Below are 17,829 nucleotides of genomic sequence, written 5' to 3' on the forward strand. Positions count from 1 at the left end.
GAAGGCCTCCTCGTTAAGAAATCAACGAAGTCCCCAACTCGGAGGGGAAAAAAAAAAAAATTTAAAAATAAAAGCGATAGCAAAGTGCATCATGATGATGTCTACTAGGTATATTTTAATTGTATTGTACAGTACATGCTCGCAAATAGAAGCTTCTGAGAACGCTGGAAATGCGGATGAAAAAATGCGACGAGATACATATATACATATATATATATATATATATATATAAAAAAAAAAAAAAAAAAAAAAAAAAAAGACATCAAAATAGAAAACCGCAGAGTAAAAAGATGCCCATCCGTGAGACCGCGGGGGATCTCGCCAGTTTCCTTTCCTCTGGAGAAGAAATACCAGGGAAAAAATTGGTATGTAACTCGCACGCCCCCGCTCCGTCAAGTGATGAAGAATTATAGGTGATAGATGGCTTGCGTCCGGTTATATGATCAGAAGAAAAGCAAAAGATAATTAAAAGGAATAGAGAGATATGGAGAAGAAAAACAACTCGCTATGCCTCCTTCAGAAAAACCGAAGGAACAAAAAATTAAAAGAAAATCCGAACCAACGACGACAAAAGAAACAAAGTACGGACCAAAGTAAGGGAAGGGGGAAAAAAAAGAATACAACGTATGTCTTCTACCTTCTCTATTCCCCATCTAATACCGCACACTCTGCCTCCACCGGTCGATAAGATCGCGCTGGCCGGGGTCAATAATGGGTCCATGAGGCTGTCCACCAGCAGCAGGAGCACCACCACCAGCAACGGCGTCCGGGTATCCATATCCATATCCATATCCATGTCCATGTCCATGTCCATGTCCATGTCCATTCCCATACACTAAACCTGTGCTGCTATTCATACCCATCGTGGGTGGGTACTGCGCGCCATTTCCCACACTCATACCCGTGCCCATGCCGGGCCCATATCCCATTGACCCATACCCTGCATGCGCATGCGCATGTGAGGATAGGTTCATGACGTATTTGGCACTATTGCCACCGTATCCTTGCTGTTGCATCATTGACATGCGATTGGGTATCTGCTGCTGCTGCTGCGCGGAGAGGAGAGGTTGGTGCGAGTGCCGCATTGTATTCCCCGCTGCAGCTCCATTGTTGAGATAGGGATTATTCCCGCCATTGCGCGCCGGGTGCGCCTGCAGGACAGTCGCCATGTTATGTCGCGGCTTGCCGATGGGCGTAGCCGTGAAGTTATTTTTCACTTCATCCTCCCCCACCGCCGCCGCCTGCGCCTGCGCCTTCTCAGCCTGCAAACGCCTCCGCCGTTGACCAAGCGTCTCTTCCACCGGCGGTTCCACGGAGTCCGGGACGGTAGACGGCGACTGCTGCTGGGAATCCTTAGCCTGCTGTTCAGTTGACGAGCGTGGCTCATCAATCGACGTGGCGCCAAATTTGGTCAGAAGCTCACTCGTGAAATCTCTCGATAGCCGTATATTAGCTTCCTCGGCTTTCAACCGTCGGGCGCGTTGAGCAAGCGTCTCCCCTTCCTCCTCGTCATCATTTTCTTCTTCGTTGTTGTTGTTCGTGTGGCCGTTGCCATTGATGTGATCATCGGGTAAGAAAACAGGGCTTGCTCGTTGCATCGGGGCTCCGCCAACAATAGGTCCGCCACGGATCCGCGCCCGACGACGGCTGAGTGGTTCGTTTTCTTCCAGCTCTAGCTTCTCCATCAGGCCCATTGGTCTGTTTTCATCGCTCTGAAGGTTTTTAGGAAACAGGACGGCGAGGGGCACATTTTCGTTGTCCGGTTCATTCCGTTCTGCAATACCTGGATCCTCCCACGCGAGGGTGATGTGCTTTTGGTTTCGCGTTTCGCGTTGGTGTTGGGCGACCGCGTCGAGTTCAAGCAAAGTTGAGTGCATGCCGTTGGGGAAGGCGGTGGCTGCGGTGCGGTTTCGTTGTTTTTGTTCTTGTTTGCGTATCTGGAGTTCGGCAAGGAGGGTTGTTGGGGCTCCAACGTAAGTTTCCTCCTCCTCATCTTCTTCATCCTCTTCCTCTTCGCCGTCCTCGCTATCGTCCCCTCTAGAATTTTCGTCTTTCTTAAGTCGGCTCTCATTCCGTTCATCGTTATCCCGTCGCTCCATATCATTGTGAAGATTCGTGCCCGAGGGACCTTGATCACCTTCATACGATTCGTGGAACGGAGTCACCTCATCGCTGCCCTCAGCAGCATGTCCTTCGGTCTCGTTACCTCCTTCCTGCTCAGCGGGACGGATGCCAGTTCGGGACGGCATTACGCTATCCCGAGCGCCTACAGATTTGCGGAGAGCATGCTTGCCCTGCTTACCCGCTAGAGGCTGCAGCTTTCTCTTCGCCTTGGGCTTTCCGTACACCTCAGCGCCAACATGACCTACGATGGGGTGATCTGTAAACGCACTAACGGGCGCCTGTGCGGACGCATCAAGAATGCTATCAAGGGTAGCAACGGCCGAATTCTGCTTGATTTCAATGTCTATCTGGGCTGGGGGCGGCTCAAAATAAGCAGATGCGCGTAGCTGTGGCGGTATTTCAGATACTCTCTTGTTATTCCGTGTCTCTGTAGAATCTTTGCCATCATACTCCGGGTCTAGCTGTGGTAACCACGCCGCTGACTTCCTCGCATCCACTGGGAGGGAATTGATAAGCTGCGTACGGCGTTTTTCGTGCTGTGGCTCAGGCGCTCTTTTCGATCGTCGTGGGGGAAGGTTCAGCATCATTGGAACAGGGGCAGGGTAGAATACCAACTTTTGGCCTGGTGGTGGATTGCTGAATGATGGTGATTCTCTAGCTAGAGGGGGTTTTGATAACGAAGCACGGCGGCCTGAGACTCGTTCTCTTGGGAACGGCGTGAAATGAACTCCATCGAAGTCTTTGAATAGAGCTTTAGATTGCCTGTAAGTATCTGTTGAACTTGCCGTCGTGGAACGTTCTTCGGGGACGGTTTCATCGTACGTAGGTTGAGGCTGGTCAGGGTCACGGGGTGGTTGTTGTTGTTCGTGGTGGTGGGGGTTGTCGTCTTGACGTTGATTATCCATGAAATCATGTTCAGGAATCTCTAAAGGCTGCAGGTATGGAGCGGCATCTGCGGGGGGTTGGTGGGATTGGGTCGTTTGGTCCTCGTTCTCGGGTTCGAGGACCTGAGCTAGTCGTGAAGCAACTGAGGCGGATCGAGCGCGGGACGCGGCAGCACCAACTTGCGAGCGAGAAGCAGACATGACTGAGCTCTTTGGTGACGCGACGCAATCTCCTGGGGGGTATCCGTTCGACCTTGCCGTGGTATTGACGCCAATGATCGAGTTCGATAGCGACGAGGTGGAAAATTTGCGAACAGGGGAGCCCCGGCCGAAAGGATGGTGATCAACAGCGCTACAGCTTGCAACTGAGAGCCGCTTCTGTTCTTGCTTCAATTTGCGTAATTCTTCCCCGATATCCGAAGAGGTGCTCAGGGTCTCTGCAGATTTTTCCAGCCGCTCAACATTCCCCACGTAAGCGCCCTGTAGCGACTGAAGGTCAGGAGTCGGGTGGCAAAGCGGAACAGGACGTGAAGAAACGGGGGATCGAATTAGGGGTTCGGAGGGCTGTGCGGGAGTGGCCGGGGTGGCGTTTCGGAGGTGGTTGCTGGTGGAGGCGCCTATGTTGTTATGATTGTTGCTCGAGTAACCCTGATGGTTGTGAGAGGAGGAAGAAGGCTGTGAATCATTAATCTCGTTCTTATGATTTGCTCTGACAAAGCTATATCCTGGCTCTCCGTGGTTTGCTGAGGGGGTGTCGTAGTCATCATCTTCTAGAAGGTCATAGCTACTGGTTGAGGCGGGCCCTAACGATCTCATAACCGAGCCTAGCGATGGACTGGGCTGATCGCCTATTCTGGCCGCATTCATATACTTTGGGCCCCCCAGATTGTCCATGTTGAGAGTGAGCTTCTGAAAGGCGCGGCGGCGGTTTGGCTGGGGAGAAGACTCTGATCTATCTGAAGCGGAGGCATTGGAGGCCACTTCATCATTGTCGTCGGACTGGGAGAGGGCGTTGTACTCCATGATGAATGCGGCGGCGACGGTTAATTGCGAAATAAGGCGGAGGCGGCGAAGCCCATACAGAGAAACCAGTGAACAATAAAACGGATGCGCGGATGCAATCAGCGAGCGAACGGAGGCGTATTCATCGAATCCGGAGCCAGACGAGCAGGAGGCACCAAGGTAGAGAGAGAGAGGAAAAGGGAAAAGGTAGATGAACTGAAGGGTGGGAAAGTTGGAGCGACGTTAGAGTTGGAGTGGTTGGAGTTCCAAGTTGGCAGAAAGGTTGGTCTCGTGAGCAGAAGGGCGACAAACGATGGCGGAGGAACTGGAACTTGGACAAGGAGAAGTAGCAGAAAGAGATGGAATCACAGGAAGAAAATAGACCAGGACAGTCGCACATGCATATGCAACACGGGTATATTATCTATCTATCATAACTCCAGAGTCGTGAGGAAGCCGGTTGGTACGGTGACAGACACCACCAGTATTATCCCCCAGCGCCAGAAGCCGTTTTCCAGCTGAGAGAAAGTACCTGTACATGTATTTATACTCCGTACTATACCTAGGTAATCCGTCGCTGGGTACAGAGTACGGAGTAGTCAGTTATTGGATAGCTAACTCTATGGAGAAGTTTGTGTTTAAGTTCCCTCTTCGCTCGCAGCGTTCATATTGTGGAAACCAGAGGCGGACACAGCGGGAGAAGACGAAGAAGAATCATAACCAGTCCGGTCGGTCCAGTTGTATTACCCAGCGTAGACAACAGCGAATCCTCCCTTGGCTTTTGTTTCACAAAGAAGCAACAGAGCGTTGTATTAACTTAAATAATACTACTTACTATTAATAATGGTGCTAGTTGACTAGCAATGGATTGTTTATTAATACGTCTCTGAATGGTTGAAAAGAATCCGAGATATTTATTTATATATTTTTTTTTCCTAAACAATAAGTGCTGATTCCCAATTCCCTGTCTTTCCTTGTCTCTAGTTTTTTTTTTAAACTGACTGGGGGATCGGATCCATGCCATGGGGGGCCAATGGCCCATCGTCTTTCTGGGCAATTATCTCGCAGCTTGGAACAACAAAAAAAAGTAGTCCAACTTTGTTCAATCAGCACGGCGGAAGTTAGGCTGAGACATGGACGACGATGGAGGGAGCGCCCCGCCATCCGTTTGTCCTGAGTCCTCTCGGCTTAACGTTATTTCTGGGGCTGTCAATTGGCTGGGCTATAGAAAATCGAAAATCTAACAGGAGGAAGCACCAGTGGCCAGAGAGAAAGTGACTCGGGAGGTTTGCTACACGCTGTCGATCAGGCCTAAGATCCCATGGACGGAGTAGTCCGTATATTCTTGCAGAGGAGAGCAAGGTGAGAGAGAGGGATTTCGTCCCTTTGTTGAAGAGAAGCTGGTTCAACTCATAATGGTGGGGATGGTAACTATATTCCATCTTTAAAACACTGTCATTGTCAGATTTGTGCTCATGCCTTACTTTACCTTGTCCTATAATAAGAACTGTAAAAGCGTCAGCCAATTCCCCCGTGAGATCAGATCAATCAAGATCGAAACTGATTTCCTGATCCTGACCCGTTCCCGTTCCCGTCCCTGTTCCTGTTTCTCGTTTCTTGTCAACCTGTGTTCGGCCCTTGGTTCGTCTGGCCCCGGTTCCGTAGTCCAAGCCGTGTTTCAGGACCTTTTTAATCTTCAGTCCGCAAAAGAATACGAAATTTCCCCAACCGCCTCGTCTGGTTGTGGGTTTTCTGAAATTTCACTTCAACCGCGAACCAGTATGGTCTGATAGTTGCTTTGGTTCCCAACATCATATTATTCGCGACTGTGTCAAAACGGGAAATGGAAAGAGACTCGAGTGAGGGGTGTGGTTTATACTCATTGAGCTGTGGGTGATATCAGTGAAACAGAAATGAAGAATGCTCTGAAATAGCCGCGGAGATAAATCAAGCTCAACTCGCTACTTAGTGTGTTCATGACTGAAGCAATGCCAATTCAATATTGCTTAAATGACACTTGTTCTTCTTATCAAATTTCCGTAAATGGACCTTCTGTACCTTTAGTGCTATTCTGATCGGGTTTAGTGCAACATTGCTGCTTTCTGAACTATATAAATCTCCTTCTCTCACTGCTCAAACATTCTCTCTTCATTGTCTCTATTTTCTCTTTCTTTTCTCATAATTTTCTTGTCTCATGTGTGCTGTGAACATTTCTTCTTCTCCTTGTCACTGCTAGTGTCACCTGGACCAGCTATGCTACAGCTGAAATTATTCTCAATATGATAATTATATTCACTTTCTCTTCTTTCTCAATGCAATTTCATCTCACTCTATTATCAAGTTACTCTAAAATCATGCACAGACTGAGACCTGCTACTGAAATATCTAGTCTACTCAGAACTGTAACTAGCTGAGGTTTTCTATTCACTTTATTAATCTCATTTTCTTATTATATATATAAAAATGTTTTTGTAGTACACAAGCCTTGATGTGCTAATTATTGCAGAGCTAGTCTGCATTAGAAAACAGTGATTCTACAGGCAGACTGTAATATAGTAGAATTGAATATTTTCATCATTATCATCATCATTCTTCTCTGTAAATCATCAATCTTGTACTAAGAGCTATCTACAAAGAGCTTAAATAGTGGTTGGTCACGTGATCTAGGGAGATCGCCACAGCCGTAACGGCCAACAACAATCTATCCACTTATAAATTCAAACACGCTCAAAGCTATGGTGCTTGCTAAACCCTAAAATTCCAAGAATCAATAAGATTTCAAGTTGGTCTTTCACCTCAAGGATTGTTTTTTGGGTTCAGGAGGGGGTGGAAACAGCCCATCCCAGTCGAGGCTCAGCCATACCTCGGACGGTTGGCCAACTCAGAAACCGTAGTGCGTCCGTCAGACCATCCGCTGTTGGATGAGTACGCCGCAGCCAACTGACGAGACGCCAGCGTAATGATCGAGGCGAGGGTGTGTGCCAGGCAAACAATCGACCGTCCGGACCCAGAACCAAGAATGGCAAGCGTTCACACCATGGGTGCAGACGAAGAAAACAAGCAGAAACAATCCTGAATCCAGCGATCCAGCTGTGCCGCCGCCGTCCGCGTAGTTTGTGTCCCACTACTCTGCAAGGGGCCCAGGAGAATGGGAAATGGGAAATGAGAAAGGAAGAGAAAGGCCCTGGGCGCAGCAACCATCCATCTCGGCGTCGCTCTCGCAGCCAGTCCCTTGAACGAGCGCGGGCCACCAGCGCCGGGCGTGACAAGGATCAGTGAGCGCGCGAGCGCAAGCGTGGGTGAAAGGAAAAGCAGATGGGACAGCCAGGATTCGCTGATGGTCACCCACTCGCCGGCCGATAACTCGATACGGGTGGGGAGGTATCGATTGGTGGAGGCAATGTCCAGGAGAGCCGAGGATGGCGTGGCGAGGCGCCTTTGGGGTAACTACACATGACGATAATTTCATTCCGACGACATTCAGCGTATCCGAATTACTATATTTTTGGCGACAGACGTGTGCGTCAGCCAAGCGCTAGGTGCAGCCTACATGATCTCATCCTCTGTGAGCGTATCCCGTTCTCCGTACCTGAGCAGGATTATCAATACTATTATACGTGACTTGGAGTAATGAAGGCCTAAATGACGCAGGACGAATCGGCTGATTTCCAGCCTCTTTGGATGCTTGAGGCGCGCGTTTTCCTGAAAATTTTGCGGAATTGATCCTCCGTGCTCCCTTTCGAATTCATGGGTACCTGAACCCTGCGCTGGGAATCTGCTCGCAAGCGTGAACCGCTTCAATACATCCGTAGCCTATCTAAGTTAGTGATAGTGGATGTGTTGTGGATGCACGGTAAACACGGTCTTCATTGGATATCACCTTTCGGCCGCTGGTAAGCTCGAAGACACTAGGTTATCGCGGCGCAGCGGGAGGGGCTCGCTCCGAGCCCCTTCGCAGATCGCCCCTCACCCGTGGGGTATGGATAGGGCCTCTGGAAGGACACGCCTCCCATGCCACCCAACGACGAGGTTTCGTGCTCGGTCTCACATCCGCGGCGTAGCTGGGCGGCGCCAAAGGCAGACTGACGCCTGTACCATCACTTTTCCAATCCAGCACACAGGGTATATATATGAGGTGTGCAGCAGTACAGCTCTTTCGTTCCGTCTTCAACACAATCTCTCCATCCAGTCCAGTCACCTATCAATCTTGTACCCCAAGAGACTACTACAAATCCTTCGAACACCTGCCAGCACCATGCCCAATTCCGGTTGCGAGTACTACGATCCAGTTGAAGGGGAATGCGGCAGAACTTGCGCGCAAACAGCACCTACTGCGACAGCCGTAAGAGAATGAATTCACAGGCTATGGACTTCACTGACAAGCCATCCATCAGACGAAGGAAGGCTGCCATGAGCAGAAAACGAAGAATCGCTACGGGATTAATCTTGAACCGTACTGTGTTTCGCGTAAGTGCTTCTACATCTGTGCACACAAACACCACTCACTATCTCTCAGATGTCTGAGGTATCGATTCGGGGGCAGCGTGTGTCGCGTGGATCTGGCGAAGTTGAATAGTTGGATGTTGCACGACAGTCGAATGCAGGCATTGATGGATCTGCGGGGAATTGGAAATCAGGAATGGACACTCGTTTTGGATGGAAAACGCGTGACAGATGAGGGAGCTGTCATGTCGGCCGGCCAGCTCTATACATATAGGAAACATATGCAAACTGTCACTCACTACTTCCTTTCCCATTGAGTACATTGTGCTTGAAAGTTGATCATGATCCGTGTGGCCTCGAGTAAATATTCTCTACAGCGTGACTGCACTTGGGGACCACTTACTACATCCCAAATAAGCAAAAGAACTTTCTTCTTTCAAAAGAAAAGGCAAAGAGAATACCGGGAGCCACAGTTGTAAACAATCAATCAAATCAATATTGAGCTCTTGAATTGAATTGATTGGTTGTTGAAGCCAATCTGATTGGATTGATTGATTGAATTGAAAGTGAGTTTTGGATTTATTGATTGACAAGTGATTGCTTGATTGATGCCAAAGAGATCGACTGCCATACAAATTACAGTGTTGAAGTATCCCACTCACACATGTTTTGGTCCCACATCGCCTCCTCGTCAGTTAAGTCCATCTCGTCATTAGTATATGGTGTTTTGAAGCCAGCTCGTACCCACACTAGCAGTGAAGTTTGGGCTTAAGTAGGTCGCCCAGCTTGCTGAAGAGTCACTCACAATCGCCACTTGATGCTGGGATAGTCATAATGTCAATAGCAAGCTGCGCTAAATCAGGGTATTTTAGCCGCAGTTGTATCCAATACAAGACTGGGCTGCCATGTGCCTTGTACTGGGCTGCTGTCAACTCAGGTTCATGAAGTTTCCAGTCCTCAAACTTATCAATTCGAGCGTCTGCATTGCCTCCGCCGCGCAAGTAAGCACTAATTGCGTCATCAATTGAGCTGCCTGTAGGTGCAACTCCGCGCGACGAGCGCCTCACAATGAGCGTTAAAGTCAACATCTCCGTACAATTGGAGTCGCTCCTCGAGGTAGTTAAGGACGTGCTCGTGTACTGGTATAATCTCGTATATAGCGTCGTCTTTGCCGTCTTTGCCGCGGCCTTCAAGGCGTTGAGTAGCTCCTTTGAGTGGCGTTGGGTCTCTTGATACTCAGTAATCACGGTCCAGTCAGCAGCAGTAAGGCCATCAGATCTCATCCAACTTGGCGCGTCAGGTAGCTTGTTGTTACTCCTTATCGAGTTTGAGTCCTCAATTGTAACTCTGTTTATATGGTGCTTAGTGTAGCAATTAAACGCACTTTGTAAGCGTGTGGCGCACTCAAGAGCTGGGTACGCTGAGTTCCATCAAATAACAACTGGCTTAACCGGCTCGAGTGTTTTAGGTGGTTTATCAACGGATGGATAAGCGTTTGTAGCGCGCTGACAGTCTTGAAAGAGCTCGTATTGTTGCGGCGTTTTGACGTAGTTGATATCGTCAAAAAAGGACCCCAATGGGGCTATTTTTGCGCCAACGTGCACGTATAACTCCTCTTCAGTGCAGTGTTCGTGAGCGTTCTCGTAGGTAGTTTGATCATTGGCAGACATAAGCGCTTGACCAACGAGGTTGAGCCCTTATGTAATCATGATTGATCATGTGACTACTTAGCCTTCACCTCATCTTCCTCCTCAACTCAAAGAACTCTCTTAGCTTAGACAATAATATTATTCTTCTGTTGGGGGTCCCGCGGTTGGTCGGCCCTTCTACCAGCAGTGCGCTGGTGGTGATCGAGCTCTTTTGCCCCAGTAGCCTACATCTTCATACAAAAGGTGCTTACAGACAGTGCCTATGGCATTGTCGACTGGCCTTTTGCCAGATACGCTAACACCATTTTCGCATACAGCTACTTACCTTAGGCCTGCGCACGTCCGGAGACGCGTCGTTCGGGAGTAGTATATACGTTGCCTTTCCGATCTGTGTCAACGCGAAACACACGATCCGCTATGGAGGTGAGGACGGTGTTATGCGTTGCGGAAAAGCCATCGATTGCGAAAGCAATTGCAAACCACTTGGGAGATCGAGTGATTACCGTTCGTGAGCACAGACCCGCGCAATCAGCCAGTCGAGCTAATGGACGTGCAGCATAATATCCAAGGCAATCCGTATGTGAAGAACTACGAATTCGACTACACCTTCCGGCAATGGGGTCATTGCAGTGTCACGATGACCTCTGTGCTCGGCCACCTCCTCAGCCACGAGTTTGAGCCGCGATACAAGAGCTGGACTTCATGCGACCCATCTGCGCTTTTTGACGCTCGCATCGAGGTTTTCGTTGGTAGCAACAGCGAGCCTATCGCGGACAACATCAAGCGACACGCTCGCCGGGCCGGCGTGCTCTTTATCTGGACCGACTGCGACCGCGAAGGTGAGCATATAGGCACCGAGATTCGGTCGGTGGCAGCACAAAGCAACCAGGCTCTGGGTCGCGCTGGCGGCACAGTAAGAGCACATTTCTCCAACATCGAAAGAACGCATATCATCCACGCCGCTCATCGTCCCGCCGATCTCGACGAAGCGCAAGCCAACGCAGTAGCTTCACGTATCGAGCTCGATCTTCGTGTGGGCGCAAGCTTCACCCGGCACCTCACTCTGAGCCTTCGTCCTGTACTCCAGCGAGGCAATCTGTCAGAAGCCTCTCAATTAATCAGCTACGGGAGCTGTCAGTTTCCTACGCTTGGCTTCATCGTCGAGCGCTACTGGCGCGTTCGGAATTTTATCCCGGAACCATTCTGGAGCATCAAACTGATGCATCGAAAAGCTGGAACAAGGGTGAACTTTAGTTGGGCTCGTAAGCACCTCTTCGACAGAAGGACAGCTGTTATTCTCTATGAGCGATGTCTCACTTCGCAGAATGCTCAGGTCCAAAAGGTCAAAACCACGCCAACGAGCAAGTGGAAACCCTTACCGTTGACTACTCTAGAGCTTCAGAAGTGCGGTAGCAGATTCTTCGGAATGGACAGTCAAAAGGTTCTGCAGCTTGCAGAAAAGCTATATCAAAAAGGTTGGATTAGCTATCCTCGAACCGAGACAGATCAGTTCGATCGGGGTATGGACCTTCGCGGCCTCGTCCAGAAGCAGGCGCAGGGCGGCCGCTGGGCTGATTATGCAACGGCGCTTGTCGAAGGAGGCTTTTCGTGGCCCCGTAACGGACATAATGATGATAAGGCCCACCCACCTATCCACCCGGTCAATTTCGTCAATCCAACTACGCTCTCACATGAAGAGCAGCGTGTTCATGAGTTCGTCGTCCGGCACTTTCTGGCATGCTGCAGCAAAGACGCCCAGGGGTCAAAGACCGACATTATTATTCTCTATGGACCGGAAACATTCCATGCATCTGGCCTTGTAATATTAGAGCGCAACTATCTCGATGTCTACGTTTACGATCGGTGGAGCAACCAAGAACTTCCCCCGTTCATCAAAGGCGAGGTCTTCGAGCCGACCGAAGCCATTCTCAGTGAAGGTAAGACGTCACCACCTGGATATCTAACTGAACCAGACCTGCTTGCACTAATGAACGCGAATGGTATCGGCACTGATGCTACCATGGCCGACCATATTGTCACAATTATAGACCGACAATACGTCGAAGCCAGAGCTCAGCCAAGGCAGGCGCGGCATGGCAATGACGAAGAAGAGTCCGAGGAGTTGCCAGCCCAAGCGAGAGGCGGAAATGGCCGTAGAGGTAGAACTGCAGTAGCCCCTCGTCGTGGCGGCAGGAATAGCGGTGCTGGCCGCGGTGGCGCTATCACAGGTGTTCGGGAGTTCATACCCACGACGCTGGGGGTCGCTTTGGTTGAGGGTCACGAGAATATGGGGTTCGAGACTAATTTGATGAAGCCATTTTTACGCAAGGAGGTAAGATAACGTTCTTGATCAATCCCCGTCACGGGCTGCTGATGACAGGCGTAGATGGAGCTAAAGATGAACGCCATATGCAATGGGCAAACGACTAAGACTCGGGTCGTTAACGAAACCATCGAGCAGTATCGAGGGGTCTATGCTCGCATGCAGCAACATACGGACGTCCTTCGTACGGTGAGGACTGAGTCTCGGTGTACCTACTACTCCGCTGATGTGATTGTAGGCTGTTCAGAAGTATGTTTTCGGTGAAATGAACTGAGGATTGTCGACCTCACCACCGAACCCTACCAGTTGCCGCGCTCCCAACCTACAATCCTATGCAAGAATAAATTCCGACTTGGCGTTGATTCCGCGCCGTCATTTGTTGTCAGCCGACCGACCACCCCGATCCCTTATATCAATGTGAATCATCATATTGATCTACCTCCAAGTACTCTCTCTGCAGAACATAACCTATTGACGTCCCCCTTTCATTTTATCACCAATGCACACAATCCCACACTGCCCAAAATATAGTACGGGGTGTCCGCCTCCAACAATCCTGTCAACTTCGATTCCACCCTGTCGTTGTCCCCCGATGGGGCAAACGGATCCCACTCAAGTAGAGCAACTGATCAAGTACGAGTTGACTTTATTGCTATTTTTTCCAAGGTTCCCCTTCCACGTTCCCCAGAAGCCGGTCTCGAGCAACTTCTTCCCCTTGCAATTATCCTTGTCGTAGAATCTAGCTTCGCAAAGCGTGTTCTCCGTCCACTTGAGGCTGTTTGCTCTATTCTTGGAGCCGGAAGCGAGATTCGAGCACTTTTGTCTGATGGTTCCGGTGCGATAGTGGATCCGCGTGCCCTTGTAGTTGTTCTTGTCCCAGATCTGGAGCTTCCAGGCGTCGGACAGCGCCGCGAGCAGGACGACTAGAAGGGCGAAGCTGAACGTGATGGACCTCATGGTGGAAGTCGGTACGGAGTCTGGATTCAGAGTCAGTTCGTCTGCTTGTTTGGTCGAACAGGAGGTCTGAGGGTTAGGATCTCGTTAGGATTCTACCTTGCATTCAGCAAGACAAAGCTGAGGTTTAAGCTCCTGTATTTGGTCATCGATGAATTAGTATTTGCAGTAGATAGGAATACAGAGTTTTTCGAAGAATAGTCAATCCTTGCATACCAGTATTTCACACACTTTTAAACACCTATTTTGGCTCCTATTGCCTTGATTCCGCACACGCCGATAAGCCTCTACCATGGTTGGCGGGAAGTCGTTCCTGTAAGCGCTGATATTTTTGGTGGTTAAGTCATGTCACATGTATCCATGACAACCGGCGAACAAGTGGTCAAGTGAACATGGGGACGAAAGACGTTCTTGAGAGACGTTGTCGCCTGTTTGTGTCCTGAGCAATCAGCACTACCCAAAATCTGATGTAGGCAGGCTGGAACATAACAAGGCGTACTTCACAGCAATCCTTTGCCGCTAAAAGCCGACATATTTATGATTTAGTTCCACCACCCCACCGAATGGTTTGTCTCAAGTTTCCTGTGGGGATGGGGAGTGTTTCCTCTTCCTTTTTGCCTTCCCTTTTCTCTATCGAAATGGATATCTGCGCACTTAAAGACCTCAGGTGTGTCAGTTGATGGATTCCTGTTCATAAAGACTCCTTCACAAGAGATTTCCAGTTTCGGACAGTTGTTGGTGAGAAATTGAAACATGAGTTTACATTTCCTGCGGATGCTTGTCAATTGAAACTTTTCGAGCCCAGTATGTTTGGGAGGGAAGAACAGCTCAAAACCACAGTCAGTGTTTGAATTCAAATAGATGTGTTCATATATGTGCACAACTTACTGTGGTGACAAGAGCTGGCCCGAATGGTCATCCTCATCCAAATAATAGAACTCGACATACTTTGATGAATACATGTCTGAACTGTAGCAATAGTCGATGTGCTCCACAGAATATAGACAGAAGTGACCTGTGATGGGTTCAAGTGGTGTTTTGCTCTGCTTCTTAACTGGGTCATACATCTCTTGAACCTCTCTTTCCCTGTCTCGATCAAAAGTTTGGTTGTCCTTTGCTTGCTTGTTATGTTCTCCTATTTCCTGGAGCTCCATCTTCCGCTCTTGACATTCCGCTTTGAGTTCATAGTAGAAACTAGCATCCGATCCGGTGTAGGATCTGTCCGACATGGTATCGTCCCGATTGACTTTGTCCTTATTGTCCTGCATTCAAGATCTCGCAGGTTAGTTTCTCCCAATCACGTTCACAGCCGGATGCCATATGTCTACTTATGTTCTTATTTCAGCATTTGAACTTCCAGCAAGATCAGAAAGGCTGGAGAGGTCTTCATTGAAGTCTTCAGGGTTCAAATCTCGGTCCTCTTTGACAATGAGAGCATGCAAGCCTTGTGGCCATGCTGGCCAGATTTCCCGTCCATTTTGATTACGCATTTGTATATTCCCGTCTGTTTTGGCTCATTGAAAATGGAGGCATTTTTAATATGAACCCGTTGCTGGGTAAGACAGAAAAATTAACTGTTGATGATGTTTACCTCTATCCAGTAAGCATCGATATTGGCTGGAGAAGCCAGTAAAATGAAAGTGTAAGTATCATTTGGCTGTGGCCATTTCCCCCTGTGATGAAGTAGCTCTTCAATGAAATCTTCAAAGACAGATGAGTCTGTTGAGCCTTGAAACACACGAAATAGGACAACCCCGTCCTGAGCATATGCTGGGAGTATCTGATACTGCTGGTCACGATGGAATTTAGTAATTTGAGAAGGTATGGTGCCACGGGGAGACCAGCCTAACCTCGACCTTGCCTCTCCTAAAAAACCATCCCTAATTGTTTTTGAGTATGTACACAGAAGGGCATGACCCCCAAAATGAAAAAAAGTGATTACTGAAGATGCTCTTCATGAAATCACAGAACTCCATGATCGCAATTTTGTTCATACTAATCATCCTATCATGCCACCTTGAATATCGAGGCTCTTAAACATTGTAACAGATCCTCTTCGTGAAAGGCCTTGACTCCCTTAATATTCAAATGGTCTGTCTCAAAGCCTAATCTAAACACTACCCCTCCGGGCCCTATTTTCGCGATATATTTCTTGAGCTGTGTTTTGTTCTGTGACGCTATGAACGGATTCGCTTTAAAACCAAAATAATTCTTATACTCCAACCAAAAGCAGAGGTGACCAGATATGGGTATAGGATCCAGAAAGCGAACGTCAGGCGTTGGGCTAATCATCGATTCCTTTTGCTCTGCTTCGGTTTGAAACACGTAGCCTAGATTTCTTATCGTATTGGTGAATTCCGTTTCTGCAAGTCGAGCCTGTTCTTCTTTCATTCTCTGCTTCTCTTGCCGCCATTGTATACCCTCCGGAGTGTTATCAAGCGGCGTTAGGGTAGCCGAAGAGCACCATTGATTATGGAGCTTACGATGGCACGATCTAGCTTTGTCATGCTACGCTTTTGGTAGGCTTGAGCGAAGGCGACACGCCAAAACAAACACTGGCTTCACAGCTATCGGCGGAATACCCACATACGCAACATCGCCTACAGGGACGCTCTTCGTCGCGAAGATTCCATCATGTTTTGTCGGAATTGGATAAGATCTTTTGTGGTGCAGCTGTGAAGCCTTCCTAGTCTCAAAATCGCGCTCACATAGGCCATGTCGCGGGAAGGTCTTGATATGCTTCTTTTTGGCATCGGACGATTTGAAAAACTTCTGGAATCTCTCGCGGTTGTGCTGCGATGAATTTTCCCGATGTTGATCCAGTGACCGCATACTGGAGAATTTGCGATGGCAGGGGTGACAATAAAGCATTCTAAGAACTACTCTCTTGAAGGGAAATGTGATGGCAAACTCATGCTTAGGATTAAAAATGAAAATAAAGTAGTAAAAAATAACGAAGTGATCGGCGAGGTATATCATTGTGGAATATGTGACTTGTAGGAGGTGGGGGGGGGGTTCGAAAGATAATCAATCGATCGATGTTCCATGGTTACAGTACATAGATAGGGGATATGTAGAAGCTACTAATGCCCTGCATTTATCTTGATGAGAGAAACAGATTGATCTTCAGCTTTAATTTATTATAGATTTGCAAGAGCTTAGATCGTTTCGGGGTTAATTCACTCCTCTTAGCTATTCGTTTTTAATATAACCATCTACATACATATCTTGTTATGTAGTCCGTATGCTGGATTTCTATCCACGATCAGCCACTGTCTCTCTGGTTGGGTTAAACAAGAACAGCCAGAGGGAAAGAACAGAGGAGCAGTAGAAAATGTCCTGAAATATACCAACACGCCCACAACATTCTGTACATATATGCAATAATGATAAAATATCTGGTCGGTCTGCAGGGTAAAGACGATGCGTTTCAGGGAGGAAGATCTAATCTTATCTCCACGTGATCATAACCAGCCGCAACCGAGAAGACATCCCATGGCTTGAAACCCGGTTACATACAGCATACAGCCGCATAATGCGTTGGAAGAGTAGGATATGAAACAAATATTCTAGTCATCATGTCCTACTATGACTTAGATGCCATTCTTACAGATGCTCAGGTATGGCATACGTCTATCCTTTCCTCCACCAACCCCTCCTCCCAGTGGTTTGCGAATTTAATATAAGAATGATGAATGCGGAGTATGTGCTGACGGAGCGAGCGGCGGCTTCGATAAGAAATTACCATGTACATTCGAACTCGAAGTTCCAGGGCTGGGTTATCTGGATGGTAATGTTGGGGAGGATGTATGTTTCTTGATATATACCCTTTGGTTTTGGCTTTGGCTTTGGCTATGTCTCATTGCTCCTTGATTTCACAATTTCCGCCCGGATATCTATAAGCAATACCGGATCCCAATTCCTCTTCTCACGCTTCTATCCCGCCACCGCGTATATAAAAATATTGCCGGAGATATCCCCAACTAATCAACTAATCCCGCGCCAGATAAAACCAGGTACCCGAATCGACCTCCCCCTCTGGCTCGGCGAGATGCTTGCTGTCGGGTTCGTCATCCGCTCTTCTCTTTACTCATCCCATCCCATCCCATCCCATCCCATTCGCCGTGCCCCTATTCCCAATACCTAATTACCTCACATACCTCTTCCCCAACCCCCCTCCCTTTACTCACCTAACCCCCTTCTGTATTATATACGCACAGAGCCCGCACCAACTCCTCCCCCCTGGTCAACCTCGAGCTGCCCAACGCCCTCTCAGAAAAGGTCCTCAACGCGCTAAAAGCCGACCCGCGCACCGTCGACCTGCGCTCCCTCGCGCCGCACTTCTATAGACTTGGCGTGCGCATGCTGGAGCTTGTTGAGGCGGAGGAGATGGGTTGATGTTCTTATGGGAGGTGAGAGTTTTTTTTTTTCTTTTTTTTTTTTTTTTGTG

General features: G+C 48.6%; 10 protein-coding genes across 10 annotated transcripts; 3 read left to right on the top strand and 7 right to left on the bottom strand.

Annotated features, from left to right (window-relative positions):
- Positions 1–244: 244 nt before the first annotated feature.
- On the bottom strand, positions 245–4,782 carry BDCG_08907 (uncharacterized protein). The gene has a single exon (XM_045424686.1). It carries the CDS (start codon positions 4,029–4,031, stop codon positions 654–656), a length of 3,378 nt encoding a protein of 1,125 aa, XP_045273347.1. The 5' UTR covers positions 4,032–4,782; the 3' UTR covers positions 245–653.
- A 213-nt stretch (positions 4,783–4,995) lies between these two features.
- BDCG_17877 (uncharacterized protein) lies at positions 4,996–6,024 on the top strand. The gene has a single exon (XM_045426925.1). The coding sequence runs from the start codon at positions 5,486–5,488 to the stop codon at positions 5,798–5,800; it is 315 nt and encodes a 104-aa protein (XP_045282727.1). The 5' UTR covers positions 4,996–5,485; the 3' UTR covers positions 5,801–6,024.
- Positions 5,111–5,450, bottom strand: BDCG_17878 (uncharacterized protein; the record flags this gene model as incomplete). The annotated part of the gene is made up of 1 exon (XM_045426926.1): positions 5,111–5,450. A coding segment is annotated over one exon (319 nt), but the record flags the coding sequence as incomplete, so codon positions are not given.
- Positions 6,025–9,250: 3,226 nt separating the features above from the next.
- On the bottom strand, positions 9,251–10,123 carry BDCG_17879 (uncharacterized protein; the record flags this gene model as incomplete). Its single annotated transcript, XM_045426927.1, has 2 exons — positions 9,251–9,814; positions 9,893–10,123. The coding sequence occupies 2 exons, from the start codon at positions 10,121–10,123 to the stop codon at positions 9,251–9,253; spliced, it is 795 nt and encodes a 264-aa protein (XP_045282728.1).
- A 396-nt stretch (positions 10,124–10,519) lies between these two features.
- BDCG_08909 (DNA topoisomerase III) lies at positions 10,520–12,699 on the top strand (the record flags this gene model as incomplete). The annotated part of the gene is made up of 3 exons (XM_045424687.1): positions 10,520–10,606; positions 10,659–12,434; positions 12,664–12,699. 3 exons carry the CDS (start codon positions 10,520–10,522, stop codon positions 12,697–12,699), a joined length of 1,899 nt encoding a protein of 632 aa, XP_045273348.1.
- Positions 12,700–13,037: 338 nt separating this feature from the next.
- Positions 13,038–13,673, bottom strand: BDCG_17880 (uncharacterized protein; the record flags this gene model as incomplete). The annotated part of the gene is made up of 2 exons (XM_045426928.1): positions 13,038–13,448; positions 13,611–13,673. 2 exons carry the CDS (start codon positions 13,671–13,673, stop codon positions 13,038–13,040), a joined length of 474 nt encoding a protein of 157 aa, XP_045282729.1.
- A 590-nt stretch (positions 13,674–14,263) lies between these two features.
- BDCG_17881 (uncharacterized protein) lies at positions 14,264–14,647 on the bottom strand (the record flags this gene model as incomplete). Its single annotated transcript, XM_045426929.1, has 1 exon — positions 14,264–14,647. The coding sequence occupies one exon, from the start codon at positions 14,645–14,647 to the stop codon at positions 14,264–14,266; it is 384 nt and encodes a 127-aa protein (XP_045282730.1).
- A 739-nt stretch (positions 14,648–15,386) lies between these two features.
- Positions 15,387–15,770, bottom strand: BDCG_17882 (uncharacterized protein; the record flags this gene model as incomplete). Its single annotated transcript, XM_045426930.1, has 1 exon — positions 15,387–15,770. One exon carries the CDS (start codon positions 15,768–15,770, stop codon positions 15,387–15,389), a length of 384 nt encoding a protein of 127 aa, XP_045282731.1.
- A 117-nt stretch (positions 15,771–15,887) lies between these two features.
- Positions 15,888–16,211, bottom strand: BDCG_17883 (uncharacterized protein; the record flags this gene model as incomplete). The annotated part of the gene is made up of 1 exon (XM_045426931.1): positions 15,888–16,211. The coding sequence occupies one exon, from the start codon at positions 16,209–16,211 to the stop codon at positions 15,888–15,890; it is 324 nt and encodes a 107-aa protein (XP_045282732.1).
- Positions 16,212–16,957: 746 nt separating this feature from the next.
- On the top strand, positions 16,958–17,777 carry BDCG_08912 (GINS complex subunit 3; the record flags this gene model as incomplete). The annotated part of the gene is made up of 4 exons (XM_045424688.1): positions 16,958–16,999; positions 17,118–17,186; positions 17,386–17,444; positions 17,600–17,777. The coding sequence occupies 4 exons, from the start codon at positions 16,958–16,960 to the stop codon at positions 17,775–17,777; spliced, it is 348 nt and encodes a 115-aa protein (XP_045273349.1).
- Between the last annotated feature and the right edge of the window lie 52 nt (positions 17,778–17,829).

Source organism: Blastomyces dermatitidis, assembly GCF_000003525.1.
Source record: "Blastomyces dermatitidis ER-3 genomic scaffold supercont1.12, whole genome shotgun sequence".
Taxonomy (NCBI): domain Eukaryota; kingdom Fungi; phylum Ascomycota; class Eurotiomycetes; order Onygenales; family Ajellomycetaceae; genus Blastomyces; species Blastomyces dermatitidis.

Coding starts and splice junctions, on each gene's coding strand:
- BDCG_08907 (XM_045424686.1), bottom strand. CDS start 4,031: ATGGAGTACAACGCCCTCTCCCAGTCCGACGACAATGATGAAGTGGCC.
- BDCG_17877 (XM_045426925.1), top strand. CDS start 5,486: ATGCCTTACTTTACCTTGTCCTATAATAAGAACTGTAAAAGCGTCAGC.